General features: G+C 38.2%; 1 protein-coding gene across 1 annotated transcript; it reads right to left on the bottom strand.

Annotated features, from left to right (window-relative positions):
- Positions 1-1,396: 1,396 nt before the first annotated feature.
- DTWD1 (DTW domain containing 1) lies at positions 1,397-10,004 on the bottom strand. Its single transcript, XM_053465152.1, has 5 exons — positions 9,898-10,004; positions 7,991-8,232; positions 7,239-7,382; positions 5,742-6,003; positions 1,397-2,015 (listed from the first exon to the last, which is right to left on the bottom strand). The coding sequence occupies exons 1-5, from the start codon at positions 9,908-9,910 to the stop codon at positions 1,786-1,788; spliced, it is 891 nt and encodes a 296-aa protein (XP_053321127.1). The 5' UTR covers positions 9,911-10,004; the 3' UTR covers positions 1,397-1,785.
- Positions 10,005-13,446: the final 3,442 nt, after the last annotated feature.

Raw genomic sequence — 13,446 nt, 5'->3', positions numbered from 1 at the left:
AGGGACTTGCTAACCACTAGCAGTTGTCTTAAAGGTTTAACATTTTTTTTTTTAAATATAAGATTTGTTTAGGGAAAACACAAATAATGCCACACATACTCAACTGTAGTAGGAAAGCAATGTAACCCACCCAGGGCAAAGGCACCATTTAAAAAGTACTTACTCAAAAATGAGCAACAATGCTGGGATGCCCAGGGAATCACATTAGATGCCCGCGCTTCATCACACACAATGAGGTAAAGATCCTCACTTAATTTCATAATCAGACACTGTGTAATGTGGTGCAATCAAATTCATTTTTGTATGAATACAATGTTTTTAGGTGTTTTGGCCCTAGTGGTTTAATGATCTCACTGTCTACATAGTCTGATGACGCTTATCTGCCTTTGTAATCCATCTGTCTCGCTGTAATCCATTCCTGGATTTCCTTATGCTCTGTCTCATACTTCTGATTCTTTGATTTCCAGTCCTGCTCCTATCTTCAGCTTCTGCTCCTTTAGAAGGTGTGCCCCACCCATTTGTTAGGTTTGTCTCAGTCTGCAGTTTCTAGGTATGTTTTATCTCTGTAATGCGTTTAGATTCTATGTTTAGTTTCAGCTTATTAGTAATTCAGTAGCCAGGGTTTAGTGCTAGGACCCACCGAATATTGGAGTACTTTGGTGTAGTGGTGGGCTAAGGATACTATGGCCATAAGATGTGACTAAATCTCCAATTGTTATCGCATAGTCCTAGGCTAGTCCTGTATTTATGTGTGTATGTCTTTTATGTACCTTTGCCCTCTTTTCCCGGAATCTGCTGAGGATCTCGCTTCCTCTCTCCATGTCCCAGTTAAAGTTCCCATCCTTGAGGAGAAGCGTCTGAGGATCTCGGCTCCTCTCTCCATCCCTGTGTCCCTTGCCTTGTTTCCGTGCCCTGTAGCATGTATGTCTTATCTGGCTATGTTTCTTGCTCTGTCCTCCTTGCTTGCTATGTTTCTCCAGTACTCTGCTTAGCTTCCCTACTCCCAGCCTGCAGCATCCTGCACATTTCTCTGTATCACTTGGTTTTGCTCTGGATAACATCCGCTGCTACGTCAAGGCCCTGGTATGTGGCCGCACAACCCTAGGTGCTCAACACCCTGGAGAATGCAGTTACCCTGCACCAGACCCTGTCCAGCTCCGCTACTGTGCAATATCTCCTCAATTCCATCAATGGGTGCTCTGGGTCATTACAGTCGTCTGTATAGACCCAGCCCCTGACACTTGTACAAGGAAAAATGACTTCCCTTGGAGAATATTTCTACGGCCCAGGATAAATTAGCACTGACAAATTAATACATTAAACTGTTAATTACAAAAAAAGACCTTAATCTATTAGTTTACATCACTTTTGAAGAAAAAAACATCCCCTCATCAGCTTTGTAAAACCACAAAAGTCATTAAATAAAATAACAGTTTCAAATTTTCAAGAGAAGGGGAAATTGATTAGCCAGCAATACAAAATAAAAAAACTTTCTTTTTTCATGAAACTATTACACACAGTTGTACATTTCATTAAAAGGCAGAAAATAAAGGAATTTCCGGAATACAAATATGTGCATTATTTTTAATATTTAAACCCTACTTAGATCCAACGCTCTTTGCAGAAAAAATGGTGTTTTTAAATACGTTTCAGTTTTTCTGTAAAGCAATAGGCCGCAAAGCATACCGCATTAAGACGCATGCAATGGAATGCTCCCAAGCCAGGCTTCGATCATAGTTCGTTCTTTTGGACTCGATATAGGTTTCATAAAAATACGGCTCTGCTTCACTGTTTTCCCGCAGATTTCTTGGCATCCTTAATTAGCCTATACATGAATGAGTAGAAGAAAAGAAGGTTGTCATAATCTCCATGGTAGTCCCTCTCTAGAATTTGAGTGTGATAGTCTACCATAAAGTAGTAAATAGCTTCAATTGTTGAGAGGTAAGTGTCTGGTGATCCTTTCTGGTGACGCCAGAAACAAGTTTTTCTTTCTGTCAATTCAACAGTTACCAAGCCTGCAACAAGAGAATACAAAAAAAATAAGTATTTGGACAACTGTATAGCACCTGCCATCTAGTTATTCCAGGCCTTTAGGATAGATAATGTATAAGCAATAGCAGCTAGTCACAAATGGCAGAATTAACCCACCATTATGATTGTTTATATTTAATTCCCTAAATTAATAAAAGGACAGGAAAACCACACATCCTTGTTTCTAAATTCTTCTGTTTGATCAGTAAATATAATACTCATTCTGAATGGCTAAAAATGATCTGCTTTGCTTATCAAATAACACTGTTTTTCATATGATTGTCTTAGAGAAAATGCTTACTAAATTAACAGGTGGCTTTCATAATAAGCCATCAAATGAACACATTTAAGATAAATATCGATTAACCAGGTCTTTCCACCGATAGAGTTTACCATTTTTAAAAACGAAACATTCCACAGACAATTCCCAGTAGTATCACCACTGCTGTAAAACGGGGGGCATATCACCCTCTAGGGTGATCTTGCCCCTCTGATGTGATGATTACAAGGTTGTTGTCAGTTAAAGAGAGAAAAGCTTAACATTTTCTGTGTCTTCTTTGTGATGAAACCTTCAGAGGAAAGCCTAAAATGGCAGGTCTGCTAAAGGTCTACTGGAAGATTTATGGAATATAGCGGAAACTTAATTTGCAGCCATCCTACTCAATGACCGTGCCCAAGCTGTAACCACAAGTATTTGTTGTAGCTTACAGAACATGCTGTCATTGTGCGATTGGTAATGTTATCATTCCAGGGACTTGGAAAGTAGTAAACCACTAAACATATTGATGGTCACAAGAAGCATGGATGTACTTTAAGTGCCATTTCTATAATATTTAATCTTAATGCTTTAATAGGAGAAAACTAAAATTGAAAATAAAGCTCTATCTGCTTCTATTACACACGCGGGGGCATTCTGGTCCAGTAATTTGAAGTAATGGATACCTTTCCATCTTAAAGAAATAGTAATTATATCTTTTCTGTTCTGTTTCCGAAATCAGTTCATCCTACAATTGAAACCTTCTGTAATTTAGGAAGCAGAAGTACAGAACAGGATTTATCAAATAAGTTATAGAAGAACCCATGAAGAATGCATATACATGAAAGAACAGGGTCAGATATTTAAGGAGCAACTAATACTCCTTGTGTGTGCGCGATGTTATTGCAATACCACCTTTAATAAGTGTAATAAGTAGACAGGACATATAGCAACATAGTTTTCTAATATAATTAGCGCATATGAGTGTGCGTGTATATATGTTAAGCTTACCTTATAAGGTTCTATAGTTATTAAATACTAGTGCACTGGCATAAGATTTGTGGTACTTATATTACATTGTTTATTAGTAGAAAGCAAGGAAACATAAATGCCTAAAGTTTAAACAAAGAGATGGTAAAAATAAGGGAGAAATGAAATCTTAAATAGCAGATGTTGAATCGGCTTTCACATGCGTGGGGGAGGTTGTGAAAATAAATTCTCTCTCCCTTGTGGTGAATACCAAATTTCTTTTCTCCTTTATGTGATTTTATTTACATCATTTGTATGATACCAGTGTATAGTTTATGGGGCATGAAATAGCATAGCTACGTGCAACGAAAACAAATGTACTCGCAAAATTCCTTCCCTAATAACATGTCTGTCACCTCCTGGCTTTGTCAGTTTCCTCAAGTCAATAAGAAGGCATGCAGATTATGATTATTAGAGTAAAAACCTCTCTATTACAAGAAGCGTGTTACCTTTTACAACAAATTTAACTTCAATCTGTCCTGGTTATTTTAACCAATTTACATTAATCCTTTATAGATATACATGAGAAACAAGACCTGAAGAATATATTAGTCCTTCATAGAAACTGAATAATGTGAGCAATAAATTGTGCATCACTTGGGTATATTAATGAACTTTTCTGTTTTAAAAGCTAAAGAAGAGCAAATCAGTAAACAATTACCTGATGTGACCAATTCTTGTAAAGCAAGTCTTAATTTTAACGTTAAAAGGAATCATCTAATATATCTATATATTTTCCGGAGCAGTCACAGTGCGTCCTGGGGTGAGTGTTCAGAGTTGCCGATTGCCTCCTACAGTCTTTTAAAACGGGCGTCCGTCAGCCCATGATGCCGATCTTGGTGCTTCTTAGTGCCTCGGCATTACAGCAACACAGTTTAAGCAAAGAAAGCAATTTCTAAGCTTGTTTAATGCCAAGCACTTTGTTGGTCGTTAAGGGGTTAAAGTGTTGAAACTTCACAATATACATGTATATTACATGTTTTCACCCGTTTCGATTATGATGGCACCTTATTAATCAGACTGTCAAACTACATACCTGAAGAAGACCCAAAACAGTGTACATACTTTAGGATTTCAACCCTTTATCAGAAACAGAATTTTCTAAATCCTGCACTGTTTCAGCTGTGTTGGAATGCACTTTGACACCAAATATATTATATATATATATATACATACATACATACATACATACACACACACACACGAATCTCCTGCAAAGCATCAGTTTTCTATGATAACAATATGACCAACATCGTGAGCAAAGTAAATTACTATATGAACTTTGTTTTCTAGAGTTTGTGTAAATCTAGTAGTTAGTAATTTAGGATGAAAGAATCTAAGTTCATCAAGTTTAAACCTTTTATCCATTCCTTCCCCCAACTCGAGGGGGAAAAAATGATTTGACTCCAAAAAAGTAATCAGATGTCTCTTTGGATCAAGAAGCTCTAAGATATTATTTTTTATTCTATCATTTATAGTTCTGTATGTTCTGTTTTTCTAAAAAAAATACAAATAAAAAAACGTCCAGGCCTTTTTGATAGAACAACCTCTCTTGGCAGTGAATTACATACCTTTATTGCCCTTACTGTAAAGAATCCATTCCTTTCTTGTGTATTGAATCTTTGCTCTTCCAGTCTCACACGATGAAGTCTTGTTCTTTTTACATTTCTGTTAATGAACAGGTCGTCCAATCCCCCTTATTAATGCTGTAAGCCCTCCTTTGCGTTTGCTAGTCCCATAGTGTGCCCAGAATTGCACCTCACATTCAAAGCGAGGTGTAACAATTGACTTGTAAAGAGGCAAGATGATAGCCATCTCCCGTGAATCAATACCCAGTTTTATACATGCCAATATCTTATTGGCCTTTGCAGCTGCTGGCTAGCATTGAGCACTTAATGTGTGTTAAATAGGTATCTGTTTGCAGAAGCCTTGCATGTCTGTCTCGTAGATCTTGTTTTTGCAGCATGATTTACCTGCATTAAATCTAGCATTCGCTATAGATAAGAGTCACCTTTCCTAGCTAGACACTAAGGGGCAGTACTGGTCTGAGCTTACACTGGAACTGTTGCAAAAAGTTGTGTTTTGCAATTTGTTTGGAGCATGGCTGACACCATTTGCAACATAAATATTTATGTGATTACAATCCGTGCTATATTATGACCCCAAAGAGGGTCCCATGTTGCATGCGGCTTAGAACTTGATTCAAAACAAGATGCTCATGTGAAACATAGAAAAAAAAATGATAAAGTTGCTGCTTCAGACCTTTTGCAACAAACATTACATATGTATTTCTTGCATCTATATGACAGCCACTTAAGGATACAGAAGGAGTTCATCTTTTTTAACTGCTTTGTCCAGAATTCACGAAAGATGCACTTTAATTTTCTATTCTATGCAAATCTAAAACATTTAATAAATTCATTACCTTGAAGACGTTCATCCAAGATTATTTTGTTTGTCTGGTTCCATGTGCTATCAATAAATATAACCTTCTTCAAACTATTTCTTTTTACTTCATTATGTTTTTCTTCTCCTTGGCTCCTGTCATTCTCTGCATCCAATTTTGGACGTTTGGAAGTAGGTTCATTAGGTGATTCTTTTTTCTGACCATCAGGATTAATATTATTCAAGTATGAAAGGCTGTCTTTCAACGACATGGAATTTTTGCCTGGAAAAACCAGAATGACCTATAAAAAAAACAAAAAACATGTCAAAAACATGTCAATGATAAAAAATAAATAATTTTAACAGCTACAATAGAAACATTATAACTATGAACTTTAAGAAGAAAACATTGACAGATACTGCTATAGCCAAAATACTAGAAAATGTATAACCAAAAAGATTTTTTTTTTTTTTACAGCTTTACCTAGTTGATTAAAGACGTATAGATCATGTTGTGACAAGGATTGTATTATGGGAGGGTGTTATGCTTTTACATCAGCAATAAAAAAAATAGTGTGATACAACTGCAAACAGATTCTCATATGAATAAAATGTTGCGTCTTGGTAGGAGATGCATTTAAAGCACTGTTTTCTGAGGATTTTTGATCTTGCACATCAATGGCCCTAGCAATGCAGCCCCCACATCCACCTCACTTATACACATCAATTTGTCTCTGATCTTCTCTTGACTTCAGACCAGTCTCATCACAAACACTTCTTTTGTGCTGGTGTGAGTTTCTTGAATAGCCTATCTCGCTTCTTTAGACCCTTTCCCCCAGCCTTCAAAGACTTGATGACAAGCATCTAGTCAACAGGCCTGATCAGTTTCCATCCAGCACCTTGAAGAATCTTGGAAAGGTGCTCATAATATTATAAAAAGAATGCCTAACATGTACCCAAATGCACTTCTTACTGCAACCTCTGACAAACAGGGAGCTAAATAAGTGTCAGCTTATCTATAACACCACTCCATATGGTTCACAGTGTCTTTGAACTGATTAACTCTTTATAGATAGCAACATAATTCACCTTCTATATTGTCAGCTTGTTTGAGCAGAGTCCTTATTACCTTTTGTTTCTGTAAGTGAAAATGTTAGTACTTGCAATACTTGTTATGTCTTGTTTAGCAACTGTACAGAGCTGCAAAATAAAACTTGTTTGTATTTTTATATTTAAACTAATTGGTAAAAAAATAAAACTTACAGATCTGCTTATGTTAAGGGGAGGGCTGGCAAGGGGGTAGTGTTAAATATATTGGAGACTGCCTCAAACCTATTTTTTGTGTTTTGAAGTTTCCCATATATGTACCAAAGTATAAAGAGTAACAAAGACTTTGGCCAACATTAACACAATATTTTTAGTACTGGACAGATACCTCCCCAGGCACTTAACCCACTTAATATGTTGTCTACGTGGCAAAACACCTATAAGGATATTCATGAAACATTGAAACAGCATAATAAGAAACTATACTCACTTCGTTCCTCTGATCATAATAGTCTGGAATACAAGGAAATGTATGTACAGTAACATCATCGTACGCGAGAAGTTTCGCATGTATAGCTGTGCTTTTTCCATCAGTTTCATTAGGATGTTTAATAATGTCAATTTCCAAAGGAAGCTAAAAGGAGAAGTCAAAAATATTTCACTATTAGCCAATCCTCAGTAGCAAGACCTCAATTTTCGCATTGCCTTCCTAGTTTTGCAGCCTCTGGCTCCTCAACATGTAAACTTACTACAAAAATTTCTTAAAAAAAACAAGTAAGGTGTTTTCCTTAGGACATTGAGTCTGTGCATATCGCCACACATGATTGAATTAAGTTAGTAGATTCAGATGCCACAAGGGGCCTGGCATACAGAAACTGTAACGCCTCTAAATATATAGATGTGTGGCCCATTTACTTTGTCTTGTCCATTTTGTAAATGCATTTCATCTCACCAACTAAATGCTATGCAGGCTTGAGGAATGCTGCGGGCAGGGATCTTTTTAGACCCCGATGTGCATGTGTAGAAAGTGCTGCCATTGAATTAAATGAGAGCACTTTCCTGTCACGCCCATCAGTGGCAAGAAACATCAGACCATGGATGATGATGGAGGAGGAGGGCATCTGCTGCAGGACGACAGCCTCTTCTGCATCAGGTAATATTCTTTCTCTTATGGTGGGAGTGTCAGGGACATTAAACTATCCCTTTAACAAGAATTTGAACAGGAAAATTGAAATAACTTACCTTCACACACGGAATGTCTACTTTAGGCACATTTTCGACTGGCACATAGCAGGTGTAGCAATAAAACATTCTTGAACTGTGACATTTTGGACACGTCGACCTTCCTTTCTTTTGGGCGGCTTCTAAAACATCCTGAGAAGAGAGCTGCAAATTTTGTAGTAGTTCATTTTCTCTAGAAGATGTCAAACCAGACTTTTTTCCGTGTAGTATTTTTGATGTATTTTCACATGACATCTTTAGGTCTGTGTAAAAAAAAAAAAAAAAAAAAAAAAAGTAAAATGAACAAAAAGCTTTGCATTTCAGCATTAGTATAGGTTTGGATTTCAAAGAGCCTTTGAGATTAAAAGAGGGTTTACGTTTAATATAAAGTAGACGTATCATCACACAAAGCATGGTCACTGTGAGACAACCTAATTCTGTTTCACTTTCAAAGGTAGGTACCACCTAACTGAATTAAAGGTAGGTGTGTTACATCTTACATTATTGCAGAGAAGATTTAATAACTACGAGATCATAATAAATAACTGTCATATGTTCCCAAGATATATTAAAGGGACACACCAGTGGCACCCCTTATGTGGTCTGATATTCTCGCCAGCGAGTTTGGGTGGAGAAAGACCCGCATACACACAGGGGGCATTCTAATGCACCTTCCCTTTCTAAGGGAAAAGGTGGTCACCATGAAGAGGGTGCACAGCTATCAATTCCATTAAAGTGCATATAAAGGTTGGAGCGTCCCTTTAATTTGCTCCCTGAACACAAAGATGACATGTTCTAAACTGTTCCGACAAAGTTGGAAGCATAGCATCGTCCGAAATGTTTTGCCATGTCCCCCGCCCCATACCAAGACATTTGGGGACAGTGCTGTGCTTTCACCTTTGCGGGAACAGCTTGGGGAAGACCCTTTTCTATTCCAGCATGATCCACCGCGGGAGTCGGGCACGGTTGCACTTCCCAGGGCACCAGTACATTTCTAGTTGCCATGGCGATGCGGGTCAGGGGTTTGTTGAACCTTGCCCTATGCGCATACTTATCCATACAGATTCAAAACCTGTATAACGTATAATTGTGTTTTGGCAACTTCCACTAGAAAAGAAAAATGTAACCGCCCAAGTATTTTTCATTAAAGGTGCTGTTCCAGTTTCAAAAAAACACATTACAATCTTCTTTTGGTTTCTGGGACAATTTACCAGCACCACAAACGAAGCATCCCCTGAAATATTGTTTGAGCAAAATTTGACATGTAAAAATGACCGTATCGTCTCGATTACAGGTCGCGCCCCGACAGTTTGGTGCTACTCTTAAGAAAATGCAATTTAAAAGACAAAGAAATACACATTAGTAGGAGGGTAAAACAGTATTTTCGCACTCTCTCGTGTGTTACTGTCTAGTTGGCTCAAGTGTTTCAGGACCTCTTCGCAAAACGTGAATCGATGATGATCATAGTAATAGAGATGATGAGGGGTTAAGAAATCTCACTGATTTCACCATGCATGATGCAGGGCCACCTCAGCCCTTACTGCAGCAGAAGCACACTGGGGACAATCGGACCGTCTGGCAGAGAATCATGGGAGTTGTAGTTTTGCAGACTCTTTTGGGGGTAAATTCTGACACACTACTAGTAAATTACCTTCGGCAGTATGATACAACGTATAACCCTGTGTGTGCATTCTTCAAATAAGGTAACGGAAGCCCTAGAGCTAAAGCCACATGATGTAAATACATATCTGAAGGGCGTATATGCAAAACACGTGAGGTGAACCGTTTTCTCGTTTTTGTTTTATACATAAACGATACATCGCGACATTGTTAACCATCAGCACGCCTTTATTCAGTACTGTCCGGCGGTCGCCTTGGCCACGCTCCCATTACCGCTGAGCCGGTGGTATACGTCCGTGCCGCCTCACCTCGTATGCACATGCGGCAGCAGACTGCACCGTGCCGTGTCCTCTACCAGGAATGTAGGCTCCGTCGGCTCCCTCACAGCAGTGTTAGGCCCAGCGCTCACAGGAAGTGGCTGGGAGAGGGAGGAGCCTGGGGGCTGATAGCCCAGGTGTAACGGCTTTATCTGACTAAGTCTGTGTGCGTCCGAAATAGGGGATATTAAACGCGGTAAATACTGAACGAATACTATAGAACCCTGCAGCACCTTTAAAGTTAACCAACCGAGTGCCAGAAGGCTACAACGCTTACATGGTAAAATAGTAAAATAAAATGCGAGCAACACGGGTAACTTCACGTTAACATGTTTATAATTATTATTTCCACTAAGTACATCACTCTCTTGCTACCGTTTTTCCATCCAAAATGTCAGTGTTTTTTTTTGGAAATCTTATCCTGTCACAGCGAACGTTTATGCTGGTTAATTGGGTTTGAAGAACGACGGTGTAATTTAAATAAAATGGAGATGACTGGGAAGGAATTATTGGTAAGGTATATAAAAAGTATACAACAAACTCCAAACAGTGTGTATTATATATAAAAAGTATAGTTTGGTTATACTAGTCGTCCCAGGATAAGGTTGGGGACAGTTTTAAAGGTGACACAGCCATGCCGGGAAAGCGGTTGCCATGGGTAACGGTAAAGCCGCGGTTCAAAGGCAGGAAAGTTTTCACGTCTATAATTCGGATTTACAGGTAATTTATTCGTTTTATTACCATATGTGCAGCTGTATAACCATAGTATACACTGCAGACCCATATATATATATATATATATATATATATATATACATATATACATACCCCCACATAATAACGTCATCAAGAAAATGTGGCTGAGCAGGGGTAGGCACCAACATTGCTCATAATGGACATTTACTGGGGTTTGTGGTGGACAGTTTAATGATGTTCCATGAACTTCACAACCCTCGCAACAGATATTGCTGTCCTTGTACGGACATTTTGCCTATCCCTGTATTCAGATATAAAAGCACTTGTTAATGATGAGTTTTACTTTACGTGTGAAAAGGGCGAGGTTCATGTATGTTTAACCACACATATTAGAATTTTAAAGTATTTAAGAAAATTCATGCTTGGAATATGAAAGGATTAACTCACACACTCAAAAACCCTGTCTCCTGCACTCATCGAAGTGACTTTATATACCTAGGCGCTGTAGCGTGTTACATATAAAGCAAAAGCATAAGAGTGTTCCAAAACATCAAGTGCTTTATCCACACAAATCAACGTTTCAGTCATACTAAGAGTCTTGGTAACCATGTCTCAGTGAAATTTAAATATTCGATTAATGTGTGAATAAACCATTAATGTCTCTACGTAAAGAGGAAGCTGACCGGTTGTTACCTAAATATAAGTATAGAAAACTATAAAACATTGGCCCAAATTCCAAGGAGGAAACATTTTTCTGAACCCCTGACCCTCAAAGGGTTAAATATATATCCATTGTCTAAAGAAGCCTCAAAGAGATGAGTGGATGAGGAAATGTGAAGCCTGGTTCTGATGCCTACTTCTTACTTTAACCTACCCCTGGTATCCTTTAATACGGCTTTGCTGGGGGTGGCTTCTATTGGTGTTAAATCCCGGTGGCACGATGAGAAAATATATTGTTGGGGGACAATGTTGTTGGGACAGAAGGGCTAGTGACTGTTTACTGGACTGACTGGGCTCTGAAGAGACCACCGTAAATAGCTTTTCCAATGCAGTATTTTTTCAGTGGGATTCCAGTTTCCATTTTCTTCCGTTCCACCCTTTAGTTTTATGATTTCAGTATTTTAATATGAAAGTTATGGAAATTGCTTTAGTCAACCTTTATTGTACTAATATTTGCAGTTCTGCAGAGGCCTGGCCTCATTAAAAGAATAATATTATTAATAATAATAATATGAACAGCAAAAAACACAATTCCAATCCTTGGAAGTCATATTTATGTCCTGACTGTGCTAAGAGACAACTGGGATACAGCAGTGGTTGAAACCCCTATCGTTCTACTTTTTCCTCCCATATTTGGCCCGTAAATCACTGCCTTCTTATAAACCAGTAATAGGTGAACTACTTGGTGTTAAGTATTCTTCATCACCTCTCACTTTACTTATATTAGAACAATTGTGTATTTAAAGGGCAGTGTTTGGCCCATTAAATACATTATATTATGCAAGTGTAGACCCTTTTTTTCTAAAAACTGTTGATAAGCACGTTGGCATATGTTGAGTTATTTAGAATGCTCACAAAGTTGTGTCGGAAGTAGCGTTTTCTGAAACCATGGCATCCCAGCCCCTTGTATACATTAAAGCAAAAGTTTACTGTGTGTAATATGAAATATTCAAATAAAAAAATTAAAACACCTGACCTATAAATTGCTGCAGCTGCCTTCCTTCTTCACGGCCTGCCATTTCTTGCCACTTGAAGCTGCTTGAAGCAGCCAATCAGTGACAAGAAATTGCTCCCAGTGATATCAGTGGTAAAAGAATAGACCCTCGCCTGCGGTGTTCGCCGAGCCAGCACTGAAGCTGACTGGTGGTAAGTATATCAGACGCAGGGATATGTGTTTGGCAGAAGGGAAGGGGCAGAAGGCATAACATTAATATTTAAGGGACCATGCAGCTATCATAGGCATTAGAGTGCATATAATGGCTGGCGTATTCTTCTTAAACTGATATGTTTCCTACTTGGAATTTAGACTTTTTATTTATCGGACAGAGGATTACGACGCTTTACGTAAAGTTTGGTGAATGTCTTTGGAGTGCTAAATTTCATCCCAAGTCTGGCAGACTTGCAGGCTGCTGGATAAACACTACGTGATGGTAAAGAACTAGATGATACGTGTTAGGCATACTTTCCGAAATGATAGTCAATAGCTTAATCTAATAAATATGTAATTCACTGTGAAGCAGTATCTTTAATGCTGGATTGCTTTAGCTTGGATTCTGTACAATTAAGCACAGCCCGGATGCCAATAATCTTGTGCAATGGATACTGTCCCCAATAAATAAACCAGACTAAATGTAATCCGGACCAGCTGTGAAGTACGTGTAATCACAGTCAGCTAGTGGACTTTTTGAGCTAGTAGCAACTAACTATAGTGCACAAAGTTGTTCATGACAAAATAGTTTTAAAGGGACTCATAATGTCCAATTCTATTTGGCAATTTTTCAATATAGTTGTGTTTTTGTTTTTTGCTGAACATTTTTTTTTGTTTTAATAATGAGAAATAATAAAAATCAATTCAAAACAGAGTTAGGTTTTAGAGGGGTACACAGCCTCCTTAACATGCTGTATCCGTGCCTGTACCTTGTGTCGTAGCAGACCAGGATATGATGTCATAACCTCAGGCTCAGTGGAGAGGCCAAAGGGAAGTGGTGTCAGGCCTAGGGTACGCCCAAAACCAAAATATGCCGCCTGGCACAATATATATAAAAATCATGGAATATGTACATTTACTAGCATAATACATACGTTATTTTTGCTCATTTTTTCATGACATGAGCACCCTAATTA

This window comes from Spea bombifrons, chromosome 4 (assembly GCF_027358695.1).
Source record: "Spea bombifrons isolate aSpeBom1 chromosome 4, aSpeBom1.2.pri, whole genome shotgun sequence".
Taxonomy (NCBI): Eukaryota; Metazoa; Chordata; class Amphibia; order Anura; family Pelobatidae; genus Spea; species Spea bombifrons.
This window is presented reverse-complemented; position numbering and strand designations above follow the sequence as displayed.